At 49.9% G+C, this 23,399-nt stretch overlaps 4 protein-coding genes across 5 annotated transcripts; 2 read left to right on the top strand and 2 right to left on the bottom strand.

Annotated features, from left to right (window-relative positions):
• Positions 1-8,225: 8,225 nt before the first annotated feature.
• On the top strand, positions 8,226-12,036 carry INO80B (INO80 complex subunit B). Its single transcript, XM_045978823.1, has 5 exons — positions 8,226-8,445; positions 8,678-8,870; positions 9,087-9,205; positions 9,376-9,545; positions 11,411-12,036. Exons 1-5 carry the CDS (start codon positions 8,388-8,390, stop codon positions 11,939-11,941), a joined length of 1,071 nt encoding a protein of 356 aa, XP_045834779.1. The 5' UTR covers positions 8,226-8,387; the 3' UTR covers positions 11,942-12,036.
• A 382-nt stretch (positions 12,037-12,418) lies between these two features.
• On the top strand, positions 12,419-14,970 carry WBP1 (WW domain binding protein 1). Of its 2 annotated transcripts, XM_045978826.1 has the most exons (5): positions 12,419-12,749; positions 13,079-13,180; positions 13,722-13,824; positions 13,958-14,134; positions 14,305-14,970. In XM_045978826.1, exons 1-5 carry the CDS (start codon positions 12,681-12,683, stop codon positions 14,757-14,759), a joined length of 906 nt encoding a protein of 301 aa, XP_045834782.1. In that variant the 5' UTR covers positions 12,419-12,680; the 3' UTR covers positions 14,760-14,970. The 2 variants fall into 2 exon arrangements, with proteins under 2 accessions (XP_045834782.1, XP_045834783.1); XM_045978827.1 differs by lacking the exon at positions 13,079-13,180 and having other exon boundaries at positions 12,432-12,749.
• A 94-nt stretch (positions 14,971-15,064) lies between these two features.
• On the bottom strand, positions 15,065-19,018 carry MOGS (mannosyl-oligosaccharide glucosidase). The gene is made up of 4 exons (XM_045978806.1): positions 18,429-19,018; positions 18,009-18,235; positions 17,336-17,532; positions 15,065-17,091 (listed from the first exon to the last, which is right to left on the bottom strand). Exons 1-4 carry the CDS (start codon positions 18,769-18,771, stop codon positions 15,348-15,350), a joined length of 2,511 nt encoding a protein of 836 aa, XP_045834762.1. The 5' UTR covers positions 18,772-19,018; the 3' UTR covers positions 15,065-15,347.
• Positions 19,019-20,893: 1,875 nt separating this feature from the next.
• MRPL53 (mitochondrial ribosomal protein L53) lies at positions 20,894-22,671 on the bottom strand. Its single transcript, XM_045978828.1, has 3 exons — positions 22,537-22,671; positions 22,324-22,436; positions 20,894-22,216 (listed from the first exon to the last, which is right to left on the bottom strand). Exons 1-3 carry the CDS (start codon positions 22,626-22,628, stop codon positions 22,083-22,085), a joined length of 339 nt encoding a protein of 112 aa, XP_045834784.1. The 5' UTR covers positions 22,629-22,671; the 3' UTR covers positions 20,894-22,082.
• Positions 22,672-23,399: the final 728 nt, after the last annotated feature.

Raw genomic sequence — 23,399 nt, 5'->3', positions numbered from 1 at the left:
TTCAACGGGGAATATAGTGATTATCTCCTTCCCTCAGGTTGCTATGAGGATTACATACGAGAATGGGTGTAAAATGCCCAGCATAGCGCGGGCTTAAACAAGTGTCCCGTAAGTGGACCTATGAAGATAAAGACGCAGGTGCAGCGCCTTGTGTCTTTGAATAGGGGCACAGGTGACCTCAGCTCCCTGGACCCAGACCTTAAGCGCCTTAAGAGGGTGAGTTGATCATTGACCTCAGTATTGACTATTTTTCAGCGGCTGCTGGATGGCCAAGATTACCACTCAGTTTGTGAAGAAAAGGGGGCTCTCCTCACCTCCACAAAGCCTAGTAAGAGAGAAGGAAATGGCAGAGTATTAGCTTGCTGGCCACACTGGGGAGTCTTCTGGGGACTCCAGAACTTCCTGGAGAGAACTTGAGAGACAGTAGTGAAGCTCCTTCCTAGCAGATGGGCTGGAGCCAGAGAAATACTTGCCTTTAGCTTTAGAGACGTTACAATTGCTCTGCTACGGCAAATTGCTCAGTGGTCTACACAACCTGACTTAAATTACTTCAGCAAAGGGGAAATTAATTGTCTTAAGGAACTAAAATGTCCCAAGGTCAGGCTAGAGGTGGCTTGACCCAGGCATTCCGTGTCACGAGAATTCCTTCTTTTCCCTTCCTCTAGTTCTACTTGGCTCCAGTTTGGCTTCACCCTCCACAGCACAACATCATTGCCAAAAATTCCGGGTCTATATTTTTTCAAGGGAAAAGACAGCATCTGCTTCCTGAACCTCCTATACATGTCTTGGATTTACTATGGGCCATTTGGGATCTTTTATCCAACCTTTGTAACCAGAGGGGTGGCCTGACCTGAACCAGTCACTATGCTGGGGGGGGGGGGGATTCTCTGTGCCAGTCAACCAGACCTGGGTCAGTTGGCCATTCCTGAAGACCAGCTGGAACCTACTGAGCTGGGAGAGGAGGGAAGGGAGAGGTAGTTTCCTAAAAACTGTTCCTGTATGACCACCAGACGGTGAGGGAATGGATGCTGGACAGGAAGAACAGCAAACAGCATTGACATACAAAAATCACATGGAGAAGGGAGTTCTTCTGGTCTGTAGGAAAGGCAGATCAAAAAATTTTATAAAATATGTGGACTCTGGAAGCAGCTTTTTCTCCCCAGGGTCCTGTTCCCTTGCTTTAATAAAATCATCATTTGCACCAAAAAAAAAAAAAAAAAAAAAAAAAAAAAATCTGTGGCCTCTGAGCTCTGAGATAAACTTCAAAGGATGGGTGAGGAGGAAGAAGGGGAAAGGCATTGGTTCTTCCTTCCTGGTAAACTCTACCCCCAACACAGAGCTCAAACTCAGGACCCCAAGACCCCAAGATGAAGAGTCACATGCTCCACTGACTGAGCCAGCCAGGCCTCCTGGAATTGTTATTTAGTTCTTCAAATATCTATTGTCACTTCTCTTAACTGTAAGCTCCCCAGGGAGGAACAGTCTGTCTTGCCCACTGCTTTATGCCCAGTGTCTGGCACACAGGAAGTACCCAGTCAACTATCAGTGAAGTAAATGAACACAGGAAATGCCTCAAGGAAACATGCAGATTTCAGAGCACCCGACTGGGGTGAGTAGCTGGTGGACTAAAAGGGTTCATTTCAAACACTGGGGGTTTTTGTTTTGTTTTTTGTTTGTTTTTTAGCAGCAGAATGCGGTGTTTTGTTTTTCCAAATGAACTCTTACCTGGAATATGTGAAATAGAATCAACGGCTGTGATGGAAGCAGGTCTGGAGCCTCAACCATTGTCCTCTCCCCAGGTCCTCAGCTGTGCTCACAGGCTCTGGGGAAGGGTTTGGAAGCCCCTGACAAAAGGTGGAAGGATGGAAGGCGTTTGGAAAGGAGACAGAGCTCAAATCCTGCCTGAGAATTTGGACTCCACGTGACAGAAGATTTTGCAAAAGAAGCGGCACAGCGAAGAAGAGTCGTATTTTACAGATTACAATCTGGCAGCCTTTTGCATAAACCAGTTGGAGGAAGTTTCGACTAGGGTCAGGGAAGCCAGCGGACACCGTTCATGACAGAGTGGAGAAACCAGGGTCAGCAGTTCTGTGGATTTATTTATTTTTAAGATTAAATTCCTTTTTGAAGACAAAACAGTTTTAAAAGAACACTCCTAATTGTACCACTTAAATATAATATAAGGTAAAAAAAATAAGAACAAAGGCATGCCTTCTCTACCATCAAAGAAAAACACTGAGACATTTGGTGCCATGGTGTACTGAAGCCCCACACGGGCTCCTGAGAGACAACTGCTGAATATTTCAGAATTGTGCATCCCAGGTGTTAAAAGCACAGCTTTAATTAAAGATTGAACCTAAAAACAATGAAATAAATTATATTAAAGCAAAGGCGATAAAACTCATCACTTCCTAATTATTTCACTGTGTTTTCCTATTATCTCTTGAGGTGATTTGCATTGATAGTATCGAGTGGAAATGCTACGTAACACTGAGCTATTGCTAAGTTCCCATGTTCCATCACATCATGTTTGAAATTGGGCGTGGTGGGAGCAGTTACACAACAGAAACAGGTGAACACAAAAATCAGGGCTGGGTTTTTTTTTCTTTTCCCTAGGGAGCGTTTGTTAAAAATTTATCAGCATGTTACTGGTTTGCTGCACAATCTTTCCAACTTTTTCCTTTGCTTATGTAGGTATCTCTGTCTCTCCAGCTCTGAAGTAGATATTTGGAGGAGTTGCTGGTCACCCGGTGTTCAAACCATTTTCCTATTTCTGCGGATCCCCTACTGTGGACGATATTGGTAGGCTGAGGCTCGACCCTCTTTACGGCAGCTGGAGAAGGTCATTCATCTTCTCTCCCGCTTCTTCACAGCCCAGGTGTAAGCACTTGGCCTAAGCCAACCGATTGGAATGCTCCCAACTGGACTTTGAATCTTGAAAGAGTGAAAACAAGACCCAGGGAGAGTTCATGATATGATCGTTGCACCTGCAGTCCATGAGGGGCGGGTAGCTGTGTCAGCAGAGAAGTCCTCATCAGCATGGTACTGTTGTGTGACTGGTGTACCCTCTGTGTAACCTCACCTACAGGTTGCTACTTCCTGGCCTCTCTTGGTTCCCACCCCTTATCAAAGGAAAGTACAAGAGGAGCCCAAAACATTTTTTAGTGCTGGGAGCTAAAAAAAGCACTCAAAGCATGATGGAGACATGTCAAAAGGACACAGAAATCATCTTAAGGAAATGCCCCCTGACCAAAGCTGGGACGTATTTCAGCATCAAGATAAATAATGGTAGTAATGGACTACCACTCATTGACAGAAATAGGAAACCGTAATGATATAAATAACTACACACGTAAAGGAATGCAAGATGAAATCTCTTCACGGTAGCAATGCCCACTAATGCATGTAGTTGGGATAATGGAAGTAGAAAGATTCCATGGCCAATTATTACAGTACTGCTGATTCATACAGTAGTCATCAATGGATACTAAGCCTGATGGGTGGGCGTTTGATGGGGAACAGGATATCAGAGTATTTTCAAAGTATTTCCCCAGAAAATAGCTCATTAGTTACAAAAGTGAAAATGGTGACCCTCCAGTGGGGAAAACTAGCAGACACCACCTTGACCAGGTGATCAAGGTTAGAACATCAGTGGTGCTTTCTGATGGGACACACTGAGAAGAACACAGCGGAGTCTTTTTTGGAGAGCACTCCCACCAACAATTATGAGTCAGGACACGAGCAAACACCAGATGTATCCAGGTTGAGGAACATCCTAGGGAATCAAAGGCCTGTATTCTCTGTACTTTTTTTTTTTTTAAGATTTTATTTTTTATTTATTTATTTATTTTTTTAAAGATTTTATTTATTTATTTGACAGAGAGAAATCACAAGTAGGCAGAGAGGCAGGCAGAGAGAGAGAGAGGAGGAAGCAGGCTGTCCGCAGAGCAGAGAGCCCGATGCGGGGCTCGATCCCAGAACCCTGGGATCATGACCTGAGCCGAAGGCAGAGGCTTTAACCCACTGAGCCACCCAGGCGCCCCTAAAGATTTTATTTTTAAGTAATCTCTACACCCAGTGTGGGTCTCAAACTTCCAGCCCCAAGATTGGGAGTTGCAGGCTTTATGGATTGAGCCAGCCAGGTGCCCACAAAGGTTTGTACTTCCTAAAACTGTCAAGGTTATGAAAGATAGGGAAAGGGTGAGCAAATGTTCCAGATTAAAGCAGATCAAAGAGACATGACAAGGGAATGTACTGCATAATTCTGGATTTGGATCCTGGGCTTGAAAGGAAAAGTAGACATTGGGCAGCTGGTGAAACTTGAATGGGGTCTGTGGGTTGGACGGTCATGCTCTATCAGTGTTAATATCCTGATTGAAAAGGTTGCACAAAGGTTATAGGACAGAGTACTTGTTTTTTTTTTTTTTTTTTTTAAGATTTTATTTATTTATTTGACAGACAGAGATCACAAGTAGGCAGAGAGGCAGGCAGAGAGAGAGGAAGGGAAGCAGGCTCCCTGCGGAGCAGAGAGCCCGATGCGGGACTGATCCCAGGACCCTGGGACGTGAGCCGAAGGCAGAGGCTTTAACCCACTGAACCACCCAGGTGCCCCCAGAGTACTTGTTTTGAGGAAATACACGATGTGATATATTTAGGGGCGAAATGGCATCATGTCTGCAACTTTGTCTCAGATGGATCAGAAAAGGAATAACCGTAATAGTAACTGTGGGGGATAGTAAATGTGAACAATCACAGCATCTGATTTTAGGAAGCAAGAGAGTTCTTTGTATTCTTCCTGCAACTCTTCTGCATGTTCCCAATTATTTCAAAGGAAATTGTATTTAAAAATAAGGTTAAGAACTGAAGAGAATAAAGTTCTTCCTTTTTGCCTACAAACATGCTTACACCTCTTCCACTCTAAACAGAGCAAAATAATGAAGCCAGTGGCTACTTGGTGTGGCTACTTCCTCTCTGCTGGGCATCAGGATGTTGAGGAAACACCACTGGGCCTGGTGTCAGGAAGCCTCTGTTGGAGGCTGGCTCTGCCACTCCCTAACTATGCCACTTTGGCCAAATCATTGAACCTCTCTGAGCCTCAGTTTCTTCATGAGGGAACAATACTATCTCCCCTACGGAGAGGACCAAGGGAAAGCAGGGATATGAAACCGGGTGATAAGCTATAATGTGTTTGACAAACACTAACTACAGGTGATCCCGCACTTTGACTCCTGATGGTACAGCACTATTGCCTTCACACCTTGCTAGACCGTCTTCTAGGAGCTCAGCCTGCCCTCTGCAGGACAGTACACAGCGGATCACACCCTTGGTCTCCTGATACTCTCTGATCTTGAGTGTCTTTCTTACCTCTCTCTTGACTTCCTCTTCTTAACCCTGCCTGGCCGGTCTGCCTGCCTGTCCAGGACAGCTACTCACTCAGACCTGGTCCTTTCCTCTTCATCTGTTTGCTCATTCTGGAATGTCTCACTTACTCCATACCTTTGGGGGCACCTCTGTTACTATGCCCATGACACCCCCATTCACACCTTTTGCACTGGATCCTCCAGTCAGTATTTCATCTCTGGGCATCCCTGCAGGCATTTCAAATTCACCTTGGGCAACACTAACTGACTTGCTTCTCTTATGTTCTCTTTCTTATTTAACATACCACGCTCCCTCTAAATACTTGAGCTAGAAATGCACAGGTCATTTATTAGGGGTGCCTGGTAGTTCAGTCTAAGTGTCTGCCTTCAGCTTAGGTCATGATCCTGGGGTCCTGAGATGGAGCACTGCATCAGACTCCCTGCTCAGCAGAGAGCCTACTTCTCCCTCTCCCTCTACCGCTCCTCCTGCTTGTGCACTGTCAAATAAATAAATAAAATCTTTTAAAAAAAATCATTTGTTATTGTTGTTGTCATTTACTTATTGAACATCTACTATTTTCTAGATACTAGGTGCTTTGCATTCTTTTTTTTTTTTTTAAGATTTTATTTATTTATTTGAGAGAGAGAAAGAGAACATGAGAGGGGAGAAGGTCAGAGGGAGAAGCGGACTCCCCATGGAGCTGGGAGCCCCATGCAGGACTCAATCCGGGACTACGGGATCATGACCTGAGCCAAAGGCAGTCGCTCAACCAACTGAACCACCCAGGCGCCCCTAGGTGCTTTGCATTCTTGATTTGCTTTTTTCCTTGAAAGAGCCCTCTAAAGTAGATCCTACTTCATCCCATCTTACAAGGCTGAAATCTAGCATTCAGAGAGTTAAATAACTTGAGTTCAAGGTTATACAGCTAATAAATAGGGGAACTGGGTTTTTATAATAGGCTTGTCTGAGTCCAAGGTTCATTCTCTTAATCTCAATCATTATATAACGCTGACTTCTTCCTGAATTCCCATATATAATTTCATTGATTCCTTTTAATTTTGTCACTGAAATGTCTCTTGAATCAGTTCTTTCTTTGTTCATTGATGCTACCTTTTTTGGACACTGATCTTGTACATATTGTACATATTTAAATATATATGTAGGTGGTATCTTTTTCTAATTATAAATGTGATACATATTAGGTGTTAAGAAAATTCATTATATGGGGTGCCTGGGTGACTCAGTGGGTTAAGCCTCTGTCTTCGGCTCAGGTCATGATCTCAGGGTCCTGGGATTGAGCCCCACATTGGGCTCTCTGCTCAGCAGGGAGCCTACTTCCCCAACCCCTGCATGCCTCTCTGCCTACTTGTGATCTCTCTCTCTCGGTCAAATAAATAAATAAAATCTTTTTTAAAAATAGAAATAAATTTTAAAAATTCATTACAGATCTAGATAGTAAAAGTTCCCCAACCCCAATTTCTTCTTCTTTTTTTAAAGCAGGCTCCACACCCAATGTGGGGTTTGAACTCAGGACCCCAAGATCAAGAGTCACATGCTCCACTGACTGAGCCAGCTAGGGGCCCCTCCCAACCCCAGCTTCTGAAGATAACCAGGCTAAGGAGTAGTATATATTCCTCAATTTCTTCCTGCATATATAGAAGCATATTACTCTTTTTAAATGGCATAACATCATATTGAAACTCACCTTTCTTATTTCATATGACAGCAGATACAGATCTACCTCACTGTTGTCCTTTTTTTTTCCCCAGAGGGAGCCTGCACTCATGAGAGCAAGGGGCTGGGCAGAGGGGGAGACAGAATCCCAACCAGGTTCCACTCCCAGCCCAGAGCCTGGAAGGGGCTTGATCACACGACTCTGAGATCATGACCTGAACTGAAATCAAGAGTCAGACAGACCCTTAACCAACTGAGCCACCCAGGAACCCCCGCCCTCTTTTTTAAAAGATTTGTTTATTTGAGAGAGAAAGAGAGAGAGAGAGCACGAGGGCGTGGGGCAGAGGAAGAGGGAGAGAGTGAGACTCTTCACCAGATCCCCCTGTGAGCACTGGGGGGGGAGGGGGCAGCATGCACACGAGGCTCCAAGATCACAACCTGAGCCAAACCAAGAGTCCCACTCCTAACCGACTGCCAGCCAGGCACCCCACCCCCTTCTTTTTTCAATTAGGTAAAACCGACACATGTTTTATACAAAGTTCAAAAGGCACAGAGGTGTATAGTATGAAAAATAAGTCTCCCTTCACCCTTGTTCCCCAGTCACCAAACAGAAATGATGTCACCAGTTTCTTGGGTAGCACTCAGAGGCCGCATTTCTTTGAAGAGCAGCATAGCTGCCCATTGTATGGATGTACCAAATCCATGCACCAAATTATTTTGGTGTTTCATTTGTGGGACACTTAGATTGTTTCTAACGCTATAATCCTATAGGATCTAAGGTCCATGTCAATCATTACTTATCATAGTGTTCCAGATTGTATAGATGCACCATAATTCATTTCTCTACTGATGAGAATTTAGGCTTAAATACCGTTTGCTCTGCTCCTAGGGCGCTTGTACTATTAAGCACTTCTGCAATTTTGCGGGCAATGTAGTTTCCTAGTACTCACTGCACTGTGAGCTCCTCAAAAGCAGGGGAAAGTGTTCATATTCATATTTATAGCCTTATAGCTTAAACCCCGAATTAGGTCCACAGTATACACTCACCACGTTTGAGTACAGTAATAATAGAATCGCCCGCGCTGAGTTCTGGAATCGAGAGCGGGGAGGTGGGGCGAGGGGAAAGCCGCGCCCCTTCGAGCTGTCCCGGCCTCAGAGGGCCCGGAACCGTTGTTAGAAGCCTCATTGTTTGTCAGGGAGGGTTTCAGCTTCAGCGCGCAGCCCGCACAAGCATGGGTGTTACGCACCGGAAGTAGCCTGTTATTTTGCCGGAGTCGGTTTTTCCGCAGGGCGGAAGAGGCTTGTCAGCATGTGTCCCTACCATTTCCAGCCCCCTTTTCTTGCAGGACCCCATGAGTAAGCTGTGGCGGCGCGGGAGCACCCCTGGGGCTATGGAAGCCCCTGAACCCGGTAAGCGCGGGTCGATAACGCAAGTTAGGCGTTCGCAGCAAAGGAATCCCATTTAGCTCTTACGAGCCTCCGGGGTACTTCGCCTCAGGTGGAAAGGAGAAAGGCGGGTCTGTTGTTATGGTAACAGCGTGTCGGACTGGAAGAGTGGGGCCCTTCGGGGGGGTATTGGGTTCTTCAAGGCTCCTCCTGCCCCGCTCTTGTCGTACACCGTTGACAGGCTCTCCTTACGCAGGGGAAGCGCTGGAATTGAGTCTGGCGGGTGCCCACGGCCATGGAGTGCACAAGAAAAAGCACAAGAAGCACAAGAAAAAACACAAGAAGAAACACCATCAGGAAGAGGAGGCTGGGCCAACGCAGCCGTCACCTGCTAAGCCCCAACTTAAACTCAAAATCAAACTGGGTGGGCAGGTCCTGGGCACAAAGAGGTGAGGCCAAGAAAGCCAAGGTTTTACTTGGGGAAATTTAGGAGCAGGCACAGATAGAGGGAGAAGCTGGCTGGGCTTTCCAGTAGACAGAGGGTGGACACTGACTTCAGGGCCCAGGTGAAGGCAGAACCCAAGAGGGGGTAGGGGAATGCTGGTTGTAGCTGTCAAGCAGGAGGAGAGAACTGCTCAACTTACATAGTGGTTGCTTCTCCGCAGTGTTCCTACTTTCACTGTGATCCCCGAGGGTCCTCGCTCACCCTCTCCCCTTATGGTTGTGGACAATGAAGAGGAACCAATGGAAGGAGTCCCTCTTGAGCAGTACCGTGCCTGGCTGGGTGAGAAGAATCTGGAGGTGGGGAAACTGGGCTTCTCATTATATCTGGTTAACGGAATAGGGTTGGTTCTGAGGAGGGTGAGAATTTTGAGTGTCTCAGTATTAACTTGGCCAAATTAGGGTTCTCCATCTGAATAATTCTACTTTTAGCTCTCCAACTTTGCTTTTCAGATGAAGACAGTAATCTGTCCCCCTCCCCACTTCGGGACCTGTCAGGGGGCTTAGGAGGTCAAGAAGAAGAGGAGGAACAGAGGTGGCTGGATGCCCTGGAGAAGGGGGAGCTCGATGACAATGGAGATCTCAAGAAGGAGATCAACGAGCGGCTGCTCACTGCTCGACAGGTAAGTTGGTTCATTCTTTGTTCACTGGCTAAGTATATATTGAGAACTTCCTATGTCTCAAGAATGTTGCTAGGCAGTGGGGATATCAATGGTGAAGAAAAAGGTTTCTGTTCTCATGGAGCAGGTATTCGTGTGTGTGTGTGTGTGTGTGTGTGTCTGTGTGTCTGTGTGTCGGGGGAGGGGGTAAGTAATTAAGTAATTGTGAAAAGTATAGTTTACAACAAAAATAGGGTGATGAAATGGAAAGTGGTGGGAAGAGACAACATTAGATAGGGAAGGCAGGGAAGACCTCTCTGATGAGATTACATTTCCAATACCAAAGGAGCTTTTCAGGCAGAGACCAGCAGGTGCAAAGACCCTGAGAGTGGAACATGCCTAGTAGTGGTCAAGGAGAAAAATAAGTGTGACTAAAGCATGAAAGGATTGTCTGCAGGAGAGTGATTTGATTTATATTTCAGTAGATTACTTTGACTTCTTAGTGGATAAGGAGTAGAAGCAAGACCAGCCAGGAAGCCATTGAAGTAGTCAGGTGAGAGGTGGTGGTGGCTTGAACCAAGGTGAAGTTATGGTGGTGGAGGAAATCAGATGGATTTTGGAAATAATTGTTGGGAGTTAGGGAGTGGGCAGAAAAGAGGAATCAAGGATAACCCTCAGTTTTGGGCTTGAGCAATAATCCAATTGATGCTATCCACTTGAGATGAAAAGATTTTTTTTTTTTTCCAGGAGAAACTTTATTCAAATTTTGTGTCATTAGAATACTTCCAAAACCAAACAGTATTAGTCAAATGTTTAACTAGACAGCCAAGGCAAAGCTTCAGGAACAAAACAGAAAATCTGAAGGAGTTACTGCTAACAAAGCCATTCCCCTAAGTAGCATCTTATATGTCATAAACCTGGAATTTTCTGTTTTAATTTACACACTATATTAAAAAGAAAAAATTTTTTTTTTGAAATTAGTGTAATATGTTAGCAAATTGTGTAGCAAAATAAGTCCTCATAATTGATTAGGAACATATCACTTTTTTTTTTTTTTTTGAAAGATTTTATTTATTTATTTGACAGACAGAGATCACAAGTAGGCAAAGAGGCAGGCAGAGAGAGAGGAGGAAGCAGGCTCCCCACGGAGCAGAGAGCCCGATGTGGTGCTCGATCCCAGGACTCTGGGATCATGACCTGAGCCCAAGGCAGAGGCTTTAACCCACTGAACCACCCAGGCATCCCAAGGAACATATCACATTTAAAGAGAGAAGAAAGATCCCAGATCCATATATACAGCAGCACCACTATAAATACACTGCATAGTCACCCTGAGATCTATTTTGTTTTCAGTGCCTATCACAGTTTTCAAAAACGACAGCTTCTTGTGACTACATGCTCTTGATTTTCTCAAATTCTCTGTCGGTGTGGGTGAGATGCCACTTGTTTAAGAGCAGCTTCTGACTAACTCACTGGACACATTTTTGGGTCCACTCTTAAATCTAGATCACCTCCAGACCCCCTTTCTTCAATTGTAGCATCATCCGGTGACATGAAGCAAAGATCTTTTCCCACCGTTTGGAATGAGATGAAAAGATTTAAAACAGAAAAAACAAAAACACCTCCAGAGAGGTGGTAAACAGAGTTTTGGTACTCAAGGCAGACAGGAACCATTAATGCTTTTCTTGTTTAGAGTCAAGGATCTGAAGATGAAAGTCTGGAGATCTGGGAGAAGGCAGTACTGGAGAGGGTGCTCATCCCCTCCTTACCCTCAAGGCCAGTGTTTCTCAAGAGCCTGCTTTCCAGATCCCCACTGCCGCCCCCGCCCCCCCAACCCCGGTTTGGGCAGACGTCGCCCGCCTGACACCACTCGGTGTGTCTCTCCCCAGCGAGCTCTGCTGCAGAAGGCGCGAAGTCAGCCTTCCCCCATGCTGCCGCTCCCTGTGGCTGGGGGCTGTCCGGCCCCGGCCCTCACCGAGGAGATGCTGCTGAAACGCGAGGAGAGGGCGCGAAAGAGAAGGTTACAGGCGGCTCGGCGGGCGGAGGAGCACAAGAACCAGACTATCGAGCGCCTCACCAAGACCGCGGCGCCCAGTGGCCGGGGAGGCCGAGGGGCGGCGCGGGGCGAGCGCCGGGGTGGGAGGACTGCGGCCCCGGCCCCCATGGTGCGCTACAGCAGCGGGGCACAGGGTTCCACCCTTTCCTTCCCACCTGGCGTCCCCACCCCCGCGCTATTGTCCCAGCGGCCGCCCCCATCTGGCCCTCCCCCTAGATGCTCGGTCCCCGGCTGCCCACACCCCCGCCGCTACGCCTGCTCCCGCACGGGCCAGGCGCTCTGCAGCCTTCAATGCTACCGCATCAACCTGCAGATGCGGCTTGGGGGGCCCGAGGGCCCAGGGTCCCCTCTTTTGGCTACTTAGTCCCTGACCTGACCCGGACTGCGCCCTCTCCCCTGTCCTGTTTTCATTATGTTTCCCACCCTATTATTAAATTTCATCCGGTGCCTCGACTTGTACAGAGTTGGGGAAGTGGGGTATGGGCAGGCCAATGCCCCGTACACACATTTTGCCGTCACGGGAGATTGCGTCGACACATGGGAAACGGCCACTAGGCCACAAGAACACTGGGGCACTTTTGGGACGCGCCCCATGCCCCGCACCGCCTTTTCCAGTGGGGTTACCTACCTTGGTCAGGCCTTCTGCGCCATCCCGGAAAATAGCGCTCGAGCCAATCAGCGGAGACTTTGCTTTTCTGGACGGTCGCTTATTGGCTGGCAAGTCAGAGCCCGTTCTGTTGTCCATATTGGCTATTGTCGCTGTCAGTCAGGGCCATGGTCGAACCTTGCCCCGCTCTTTGTCTGTGTAAGCTCCTGTTGTCTGGGAGAGTGGCGGAGGCGCTGCCGTAGATTGGTCCCTGGGAGAAACCTCTGGCCCGTTCCTATTGGTCCGTCCGCCGGCGGGCGTCGCTGATTGGTAGGATCGAGCAATCTGGGTGCTAGTTGGCAGAGCTCTCCCCGGATGGAAGCGCCGGCCGCGGAGTGATGGTGGCGGCAGCGAAGATGGGCCGGGCAGGGACCATGGCGGTGGCGGCAGAAGTGGCAGGGGCGGGGCGCCTGGCGATAGAGGAGGCTGTGGTCTACCGGGGGCTGTAGGTGGAGGCATGGCTCAGGCCAGCAGCGGGAACGGCAGCGAGGAGGCCTGGGGGGCACTTCGCGTGCCGCAACAGCAGGTATCCCGACTGCTCCAAAAGCCTATCACGACAGCCATTTATTTCTCTTTCCCCTCTCCTTGTCCCTTCCTTTTGGGGGGTTGGGGAGGAACTCACGTAGCCAAAGATGCTGAGAAGTTCCTAAATATGTCCCTTCTACTCTTTGTCTAAACTTTGTAATGTAGATGCAGTTGACTTTGCCTTCAGCTTCTTAGACCCCCATCCCGTGGCTGCAGTGGAAGCTTGCAGTGGCTCTCCAGTGACCAAAGGCATAGTGAGGCCCAGGGAAGCTCCCTCTGTCTTGCAACAGTTATTTGTGATGTTTTTCTGTGTGCCTGTTGTCACAACAGAGTCCGGCAGCGTCTTCTCTTGAGGGAGCAATTTGGAGAAGAGCTGGAACCCAGACTCGCGCCCTGGATGCCATCCTTTATCATCCACAGCAATCCCATCTGGTTGGGAGCACTGCTCTGTGTCTCAAATGGCCCTTCCTCTACCCTAGGAAGCCTGAGACCCAGGGGTGCAAAGATCCAGCGTGGGGGTGGGGAGGCAGCCCGTGGTGGGGGAGGGTGGCTAATGAAAGCATCTTAGCATTGGAAATTGCCTTAAACCCCTTACCCATTGTCTGAGACTTTGAGATAGCTCAGACTGCCCCCTGGCTTCTGCCCAAACACTCCCTTAACAGAAAATACCCTGGGAGTCAGCCCCAGTGTGAGAGAAGTCTCTGTACGCAGAACTGAAATCTGCCTCTTTGTATGTCCACACCTTGCATCTTGTTTTCTAGACAGATTCTTGTTATTCCAAATCCTCTGCCGTGTCAGCAGCCCTTCAGATATTTGAACACTCCTCTCACTGTCACTTTTCCCCTCCCCACAGATCTCTCTGAGCTCAACTTGGCTCACAGGGTGGGACTATGTCCCTGCATGCAGGGGTGTGGGGGTGGACAGTGCCTGGGGCTGGGATCTCCCTTGGTTCTAAGTGCCTCCTTGCTCCCAGCTTCGAGAGCTCTGCCCAGGAGTGAACAACCAGCCCTACCTCTGTGAGAGTGGTCACTGCTGCGGGGAGACGGGCTGCTGCACCTACTACTATGAGCTCTGGTGTGAGTCTCCAAGGGGGCTATTCTCGGGTCCTTCTGCTCACTCTCAAAATTCCTCGGGCCTCAAAATTCCAACCTTCATGGACCCCTGTTTACCTGGGAGGTATCTAAGACCCTCCTTCCTCACCCCTTGCAGGGTTCTGGCTGCTCTGGACTGTCCTCATCCTCTTTAGCTGTTGTTGCGCCTTCCGTCATCGACGAGCTAAACTCCGGCTGCAGCAACAGCAGCGCCAGCGCGAGATCAACTTGTTGGCCTACCACGGGGCATGCCATGGGACTGGCCCTGTCCCTACCGGTTCACTGCTTGACCTTCGTGAGTGGCTTGAGGCTCTGGGCACATTGCCAGTGACCCCTTCCAACCCAGAACCCTGAATCATCCCCACATTCCCTTTTCAGACATTTCAAAGCACACTTTCGCTAATAGCAAAGATACCACTATCCCACCGCAGGCTGCCGCACCAACCATGCCATTCTTTCCTGCAGGCCTCCTCAGCACCTTCAAACCCCCAGCCTATGAGGATGTGGTTCATCGCCCCGGCACACCGCCGCCTCCTTACACTGCAGCCTCAGGTTGCCCCTTGACTGCTTCCAGTGACCGCACCAGCTGCTCCTCTGCTTCTAGCTGCCCTGTCCACTGCGAGGGAACAAATGTGGAAGGTGTTTCCTCCCACCAGAGCGCACTCCCTCATCAGGAGGGTGAGCCTGGGGCTGGGGTGAGCCCTGTCCCCACACCCCCTTCTTGCCGCTATCGCCGCCTGACTGGTGACTCAGGTATTGAGCTCTGCCCTTGTTCTGACTCCAGTGAGGGCAAGCCAGTCAAGGAGGCTAGGGCTAGTGCCACCCCAGCAGATCTGGAGGACTCTTGTGTGCTGCCCCTCGATCCTGTACCCCAGGTCTCTCCTGTGGGGCTAGCTTCCAGTGAAGGGGACATCCCATAAACAGTTTTGGGAGGGTGGGTGAATTCCTTGCCCACTAGAAACAGCCCGGGGCCCAAATCCTTGAATTTTTCTTGGCCTCTCCCTTCCATCTCAAATCTACCTGAAAGGGTGGAGTCCTGAGGAAGAGTGGCAGTGTTTGGGGGACTGTGCTAGCTCTACCCCCAAAAAACATACACAGGAGCCTTTGATCTCATTAAAGAGATGTGAACCAGCTGCTTGTGAATTTGGGTGGACTAGTGCTCAACTTGCTGCATTGCACTTGACCTAACTGGATTTGGAGGGCACATGTAATGACCACTTTTCCCACCCTCCTCTGAAGAACAGTAGGCAGTTATAAGGTCTGGACTGAGCTAAGATCTCTTGGTGAGGCAGAGTTGGCAAAAGCAATAGAGTTTGGCATGGTTTTCCATTTATTTAGAAAAATAGACTCTGAATTCACATTCACCCCAGGGCTGTGGGATGACAGTAAGGAGACACCTGAGATGAGCTGAGGATGGTTTGAAGCACTAGTATCTGAGGGCTGGAAGCAGAAGCTAGAGACCTTGTCCTATTCCAGAGTGCGGGCCTGCCACCCCTCTCACCCTCCCCTTAGTAGTCTTCAGCCATGGCCAGTAGGACAAGGCTAGTCCAGCCCTGGAAAGGGCGGCAACCCATGCCCCGCCCATCCCGGTCACTGTACTGCTCCCAAAGGAAACCTGTGGCCTGATACTGCTGCCACACATTGCCCACCACATTGGCACGGAGCTCACTGTGGAGCTTGGCAGCCCGGGCCTGGTGGGCACCCTCCAGATGACCATAGTGGTAGAGAGCCCCTAAGGCCAGGTAGTTGACATTGAGCCACACAGCACCCCGCCAGTAGGGAGGATCATGCTCTGAATTGCGCTGGCCATAAAAGGGGCTGGAGGCTGCAAGGGAGCGCAAACCAAAGGGGCTCCAGAGATGGCGGCTGTCAGCTAGAATATCCAGCAGGGGCCCAAGGCGGGGAGAGTTGGGGTCCAGCAGCCGCAGAAGCATGGGAAAAAGACTGACATAGCCCAAGGCATCCACATACTGTAAACGAGGGTGGGGCCGACCCACTACCCGCACCAGCCCCTGTGGGGGCCGAGGCTTCAGCTGCACTGCTCTTGTGTGGTTCCCAAAGTCTGCAAAGACTCCTAGCTCTGCAGCCCAGTGCAGCTCATCCAGGCTGTCTTCTGCCTCCAGTGATGCAGCCAGTGGGCCCAGCTCTGCAGCTGCTTCAGCCTCTCCTAGCTGCTCTGCCAGCCGCACCAGCACACGGGCCCCCAGGGCCACCCAGCACCGCAGGTCCAGGTGCCGCTCACTGGCTGAAGGGTGTGAAGCCCGGGGATAGTCATCCAGCCCAGAAGGTAGCGTCTTAGGGTTTAACAGGGTTGGCAAGGCAGGGTCCCTGCCCCGCCACCGATAAGATAGTGGCAGTGGCCCTGCCTGGCTCTTATGGAGCCAGGAGAACCAGGCACGCAGACGGGGGAAGGCCCTGCGGAGGAAGGCTAAATCAGCAGGGTCACCACCCTTTAGCATGTGGGCTATAGGCAAAAGCAGGGTTGGGGGATTGGCGTGGGCTGCCCTTTGCACCAGGAATTCTGGAGGCACTCGGGCTCGGGCCTCATCCCCCAGCACCTGCTCCCGTCCAATCCAGCCATCAGCATTGAGCAGTCCCAGCCAGTGACCTAGGACTTCCCGAGTAAGGCGGGGATCCCACCGCTGGACCACCAGCTGGTGAAAGCCCTCATCCCAAAGGAAACCTCGTGGGAAAAATGACCGGGAGGGCACTGCTGTGAAAAGAGGAACAGGTGGAAAGAGAGCTGGGTCCACCTTCTGCTCAGACCCTTCAACCCCCATGTCTGCCAACACTAGACCCTGTCCATAGAAGTAGCCAATCCCACCGAGGAGGCCACTGAGGGCAGCCTGACCCAAAGCCTGCTCCTCAGGACTCAGGCCCTTCTCCTTCAGTTGAAAAGTCTTCTCAAAGTGCTCTCTAAAGGCTTCAACATGGTTCTCCAGGGCTTGGGTCAGCAGGCTGCCTGCCAGCTGCTCCAGGGGTTGGCTTCCTCCTGCCCGGGCACTGCCCGATTCAAACACAAACTCCACAGAAAAGGGGACTTTCAGTGTCACCTGTTGTATCAAGAATTGCCCTTGTCCCTGTCCTTGCCCACTTGGGCCTCTGTCCTCCCACTTCAAAGATCCTGGCAAGCCGAGGTAGCGTTCAGGGGAAGCCCCTGGTGGCCGGTGCTGGAACCAGCTGTTTAGCCGGCTCTTCACCATCTCTGTCAGCAATGCAAGTCCTGGGTTGGAGGACCAGAAAACATTGTAGCTTGAAGGGAAGAAAATAAATAAGAAAAAATTACTCAGAAAATGGCGAGGAATATAAAGAGAAATAAGAGGAGATTGGGCGTCAGGATGGGAGGGTCTTGGCAGTGCAGGGGACATGGAGCCTGGTTAGTAGGGAGATAACCAGTGGAAAGAAGGAAAGAAGGTAGACTGGGGGAGACAGAAATCAGGCTAAGTCAGCACCCATACCACCCCTACCATCACCCCCACACTCTTCCCCCAGTTACCTGCCATACTTGGGGGCAGTGTCCCCTGGATTGGTTGGTGCCATAAGTGTAAGGCGGAAGTCACCAAGTTCACTGGAGTGACCACTGATGAATTTCAATTGCCCCTTGGCCCCAACCTCTGGCACTAGGACTTCCTTGCCATCTGTCACCACATAGAAGAACAGGGACACCAAAGGGAGGGCAGAGGTACCTGAAGTCTGGGTGACCAAGGAGGACAGAAAAACAGCATTAGATTGGCAGTATCTCCTGGAAATTCAGCCTTACTGAAAGGGGCACCATGCAGGAGCAACATGGTAAACATACGTCTACAGTGTTGAGGGTCAGTGAGGGTAAGCACGCAGTGAGATGAGGTATAGAGCTTTGCACAGGGTTTGCTGGGAAATTTTAATAGAGTGCTTTTGTGTCTATCCTATGAACTCTACATATCATTTATCACTTTCTTTCATTCTTATAATCCTATGAGTTAAGTGCTATTTGTATCTACGTTTTGCAAAAAGGAAACTATGGCTTACGGATAGTAAATAGAAATGGTCATATAATGTTTAAGGCAGGCAGCCAGACTTGGAGCCCCTGCCGTTAACTGCCACATCATACTGCATTTGCTGGCAGAAATTCCAGCAAAGAAAGGGTGGAGGAAGTCTGGGCTGGGGGAAGGGTGTCCTGAGGCCCTGACCTGAGACTCTACAGTCACTCTCCAGCTCCAGTCCCCTCCGTGCTGACCCCCAGGCCTCTTGACGAACTCAGTGGTGAGCATTAAGGCCCCATCGTGGATGTGTTGCCGCCCGAAGGAGAGACCGTCGTGGAACTCCCAGCCATAGGGACCCACGCCGTCCCCCTGTTCACACGTGTGCCTGAGCTTAGGGGTCCCTGGGGTGGCGCCTTGCTGAGCCCACATCAGTCCTAGGGGTAGAATGGCCACGTAAGTCAAAGAGAGAGCAGGGCACCTGTCCCTCTGGGTCTCCGAGAATTTCAGGGTCATCCCTCCTCATAACTCTCCTGAACAACACCCCTCCCCACTCTTGCTCTGGCGTGAAGCTGGGGCTCCCAGGTTAAGAATCCGCCTGCCTACCCGCCCGTCCCGAGGCCCAGTTACCGGTGAGAAGGGGCTTCGGGCTGCGGGTCTTCATGCCGAAGTAGACGTGAGGGCGGTAGGTACCCCAGAAGAGGTCCGGGGCCACGGCGGGGCTGGAAGAGTCGGGAGGCAGTGCCGGGGGCGCGGAGTGCAGTGTGACCGCCCGCCGCGCACGATGCCACGCCAGCAGCCAGCATCCTGACAGGCCCAGGGCCAGAGACAGGACCACGACGCCCAGAGCCGCTCTCCAGGCGGAGCCACGGGCCTCGCCGCCCCGTCGTGCCGGGCCGCCCCGAACCGCCCTTTCAGTTGTCCGCGTTCCGTCGGCCGGCCCTCCGCGGCGCCGCCGCTCGCCCCGAGCCATCCCAGCACCGAGGTCTGCGTTGCGGGAGCTCGGAGAAGCGGCAGTGGAGCCCGGGTCCTGCTTCACCGCCTCGACTTGCGCGCGGCGCCCGGACGACCACAGATCTGTCAGCCGCACCTGCCGGCCCGCGCCTCCCGCTCCGCTTCCGCCTTCTGCCGGAAGTCCCGCCCCGCCACGTCAGATTAAGTCTCCGAGTCCGGAATCGCCGCCAGCAGTGTGGCAAAAGGGTGGTTGTCTCCAGAGTTTCTTTGCCATTCTCGCGGATTTCACAGGCTAGTAGAGAAAAGTAATCTCACATTGGCTTGTTTTTTAAATGAATATCTGTTAAGAACCTGAGGGCCATCCCGAGTGTTTTACATTTAACTGCCCCAATAGGTGGCCGAAAACTGGCCTAGAAAGTTCAAGTAACTTGGCACCGGCCACAGAGCCAGGAAGAGGCCAGTTTGGAGCCCGTGTATCTGAAACAGTCTGGATCACTTTGCCCACGCCCGTGACTTCTTTCCTAGTTAAGTGGAATGTGCCAGAGTGGACCCAAGAGGAAGCTTGAACTCTGTTCCAACAGTGTCTTTAAACGACCCTGACAGTCTAGGACTCCTTGTCTAGCTGAACCCTAAAAGGACCGTAATTGTGGTGCATGCACTTTAAAGTATGCATTTTACTCCCCCACCCCCCTTTTCTACAACCAGGAAGCAAAGCAGCTTAGGGGAAGGATCATTTATATCCAGGGGAGAGAAGGCTGTAGGAAGTAGCGCCTGCACCTCAGGGGGACCCAGGAGAGTTAACATCACAATTAATGGTGGTTCAGAAAAGCAACTTGGATTTAGTTACTTGTTTCTCACCAACAGCTTAGCATAAAAGGCGTGTTCATAAAGTACAAGTCCCTATCATCCTTTAAAAAACCCTACTCAACACCATGATGCTACTCTAGCTCCCATCCAAACTCATTATTTAAAGCTAATACTGTATGTTGTATGTCCACTTACTATTTTGCTATAATCTATTTGACACCGCCTCCTCCACTGGTAGACTTTTTGCTCTTTCAACAATCACCTTCTGACCAATCCCAATTGTCACTCCTGTCTTTGTCTTTCTTACTACCATTGCATCTAGTTCGTATCTCTATTGTAGTACTTATTACATACCTGCGTTTCATTATTCATCTTTGTACGCCAGTACTAATCAAAGTTACAAGCACAAGGTAGATAGTAAGTATCTGTCAATTCAACACATGTTTATTGCACACTATGTGTATCAGGGAGTATGCAAAGTGCTGGGGACACAGAGAAAACAGTCCCAACCTCAAGTTCACAGTGCCAGCATTCAATCTGTGTTTGCAGCAATGTCTGAACCATCCCCACTTTTTTGGACGAGAAGATCGGTAAAATCTGGCCAGAGATAAGTCAGTTAACCATCGAGTTGAGGAACAAATCTAGGCTGTCAGTATCCTTTTGGCTACAGCATTAAGCCCTCTTAGACAACACTTATGCTCCCAGTAATGTTCTAGGTGCTTTACAGGCATTGGCTCATTCAATCCTCTCAAAAGTTCTAAGAGATAGGTACTATTATCCCCATTTTATCTGTGAGGGAACAGGCACTGAGACTAATTTTCCACAGTCACAGAGCTACTTAGGGATAAGAGTTAGGATTTCAACCCCAGGAATTCTGGATCTTCACTATACCATACTCCCTCCTGATAGGCTGTTTGTTTTTTGGTAGTTTCTTTTTTAAAGAGGGAGGGGGAAAAACCAGTTCTTGAAGACAGCACCCTTGTAAGCAGAGCTGCACTGTAGTAACACTGTTAACAAAGTCATGGAAAATGTATTTGGCAAAGAATACAGCAGTGTCTACAGATCCTTGATTGCCTAGCTAAGCACTCTGAAGTTCTTTAAACCCATAGCAATCAAGCATTTTTCCTACAACCCAGGCTAGAAATAATTCTACACTGCAACCAAGTACATGCAGATACCCACACATATACATACTTTCTACTTTATATATGTATTTTGTTTATAGGCTGCAAAATTTCTTAAAAGATACTTCTCTCAAGGCACCTGGGTGACTCAGAGGATTAGGCCTCTGTCTTCAGCTCAGGTCATGGTCTCAGGGTCCTGGGATCAAGCCCCTCTGCTTGATCGGGCTCTCTGCTCAGCAGGGAGCCTGCTTCCCCTCTCTCTCTGCCTGCTGCTCTGCCTACTTGTGATCTCTGTGTCAAATAAATAAATAAAATCTTAAAAAAAAAAATACTTCTCATTCCCTGTGCCATGCACTCTGATACTATTCTACTTTACTTTGTTTTTAAAAGGCTGATTTATCCCCCTAAATTGATTTCATGATCCACACTAATGGGTAGCAACCCAGTATGAAAAACAGGTTAGGTACAGTGTGAAACAAGGAGACATAAAAACAGTGATGTGCTTTGAAAGATGAAGTTAAGCAGCAGCAAAAATGATGAGAAAAAAAGAGACTGGGTGGGAGAATACAATAATATAGTTAGTGGGAAATAAGTGAATGGGAATGGAGACATTTCAGAAGCTTTTGTTTAAGACAGACTATTCTGAACTTACTGACTGGATATGTAGGGAAAGGGGGGGCAGAACCAGAGAAAATGCTGTGGTTTCCAGCCCCGGTAGCTGAAAAGATGAAGTGCCTTTAAAAGGAATGGGGAAGTCAGGGTAAGAGGCAAGTATATGTGTAAAAAAGATGATCAATTCTATTTTGAACAGTGTTGTGGACTTTGGAGGTTATCAGTAGTACATAACCTGACTATAACACAGTAGTTGAGATTAGAGCCAAAGAAAAATGTAGGATTTAACAGGAGAGGGTAGCTCAACTTATGACAGAAGATGAGATGCCCCAGAAATAGAAAGGAAAATGAAGGATGAGAGTGGTACACTTTTATGGCTAAAAGGAAAAAGCCACAAGAGGAAGAGAAGTTCTACAAGGGAGTGAATTAAAAGTGGCAGAAGCTACTGAGATGGAAAGATGAGGATGGAGAAAAACAGCACTGGATTTGGCTGATAAAAGTAAGAGGTACCTTGGGCGAGTGATGGGAGAAGCCAAATTCAAAAGAGTTAAGCACGGGATGATGGTTAGAAAGTGAAATAAATTCAGGTTTGTCCAGACCCCTATCTGATTGTGTCTTGTTCCAGAAACGCTGGTTGTATCAGTAATCGCATGGCTCTCTCGCGCTTTTTTTGGCGCTCCGTGTCCCTCCAGATGGTGATTCGAGTGATGAAGTCTCTCAAGTTCTTCTCAGGTAGGTATCCTAGCCATCCCAAGCTAAAATCTGCTTGGTGGGCTATTTTGCGCTATCAGCGCCCGGTACTCGCGCCGGCCTTGTCCTCGCTCCCCGGCGTAGCCCTGGCCTGGATGTGGGAGGCAAAGGCTGTGAGCATTTCCTGGGCGGTGAGGTGAGCGCCGCGCATAATTAGGCGATGCCCGTCTCCTGGGGAAGAAATAAACGAGTCAGGCACTGGGAGGGCTGCGGGGTCGGGACTGAGGGCGCGCGGGCTGCCTGGCTCCCCTTCCGCCCGCCTCCCTACCCGAGCCCACCGAACAACACGTCCACGCAGGGCTCGGAGCCGTCGTGCCTCACGTCCGCAATAACCGAGCAGTTGAGGTTGGTGGAACGGACTTTCTCGCTGCTCACCGCCTGGAGGAAGGTCCTGCGGTGTGAAAACTGCTTGAGCTCCCGGCCCGGGGGGCTAGACCCCCGGCGAGAGGAAGGCGCGGCCCCTTCCCGTCCCCGCTCCTTCCGCCTCGTACCTCGTGGACTCCACATTCTTCTCGAAGGGGCAGAACTGAACTCGAACCTGCTTCACCGAGCGGAGGCCAAGCCGAACCAAAGACGCCGCCATGGTGACCTCCGCGCCGGAAGCCCTCGTGCGGCCGGAAGTGTCCTCTGACGCAGCGCCCCCCCACCTTCCTGCCCTCCGCGGCTGCAGGGTGCGGCTCTCCGATCCTCCGACTCCGGAACCAGCGTTGCGCAGTGTTTGCGCGCCCCCGCCGCCGACCCGGGCTACCCAGCCCGAGAGGAGGAGGAAGGCCGGCAGGGAGGGAGGTGGTTCCACACCGAGTATGGAGGGCCCTGAAGTAAGCGGTCAGTAAATACCTACCAATAGACCTCTTGTACCACGGTGAAGACAATAAATAGTGCAGAAGCCTGTGCGCCTGGCTCCGGTAACACGTCCGTCTCCTGCAGCCTTTACCCCTTCTGTACGCTGTACGCTGCTGTGCCAGATCTAGGTTAACACCATCTTCAGCGCTGGTCCCTTCGGTGGGGACACTACCAAGGCAGGGATTATATAGCTTCGGGGGGTTGGGGGGACCCCACTCAGGTAACTGAAGATTAAACTTGTTGAACTCTGAGTAACGGCAATTTAAACGCGAAGGTCCTTAAGCCCAGTATTCTTAAGTGACTGAAAATAGTTACGAGACGGGGAGTGGAGGGTAATACAACTCCTGGGACTGATCTAAGTGTAGAAATGCCTGTTCCACCCTGTGGTTCCTGATGAACTGTGTTTAGCTTGGCTCTTAGGACTTACAAGGAAGTGGCATCCTGGTCTCTCTGCTTCGTACTGCTTTTTTCCTTTCCCTTTCCTCTGGGATCCAACGCTATGGCCCTTCTC

Source organism: Meles meles, chromosome 15, assembly GCF_922984935.1.
Source record: "Meles meles chromosome 15, mMelMel3.1 paternal haplotype, whole genome shotgun sequence".
Taxonomy (NCBI): Eukaryota; Metazoa; Chordata; class Mammalia; order Carnivora; family Mustelidae; genus Meles; species Meles meles.
Note: the sequence above shows the minus strand (reverse complement) of the source record. Positions and strands in the feature narration are given on the sequence as shown.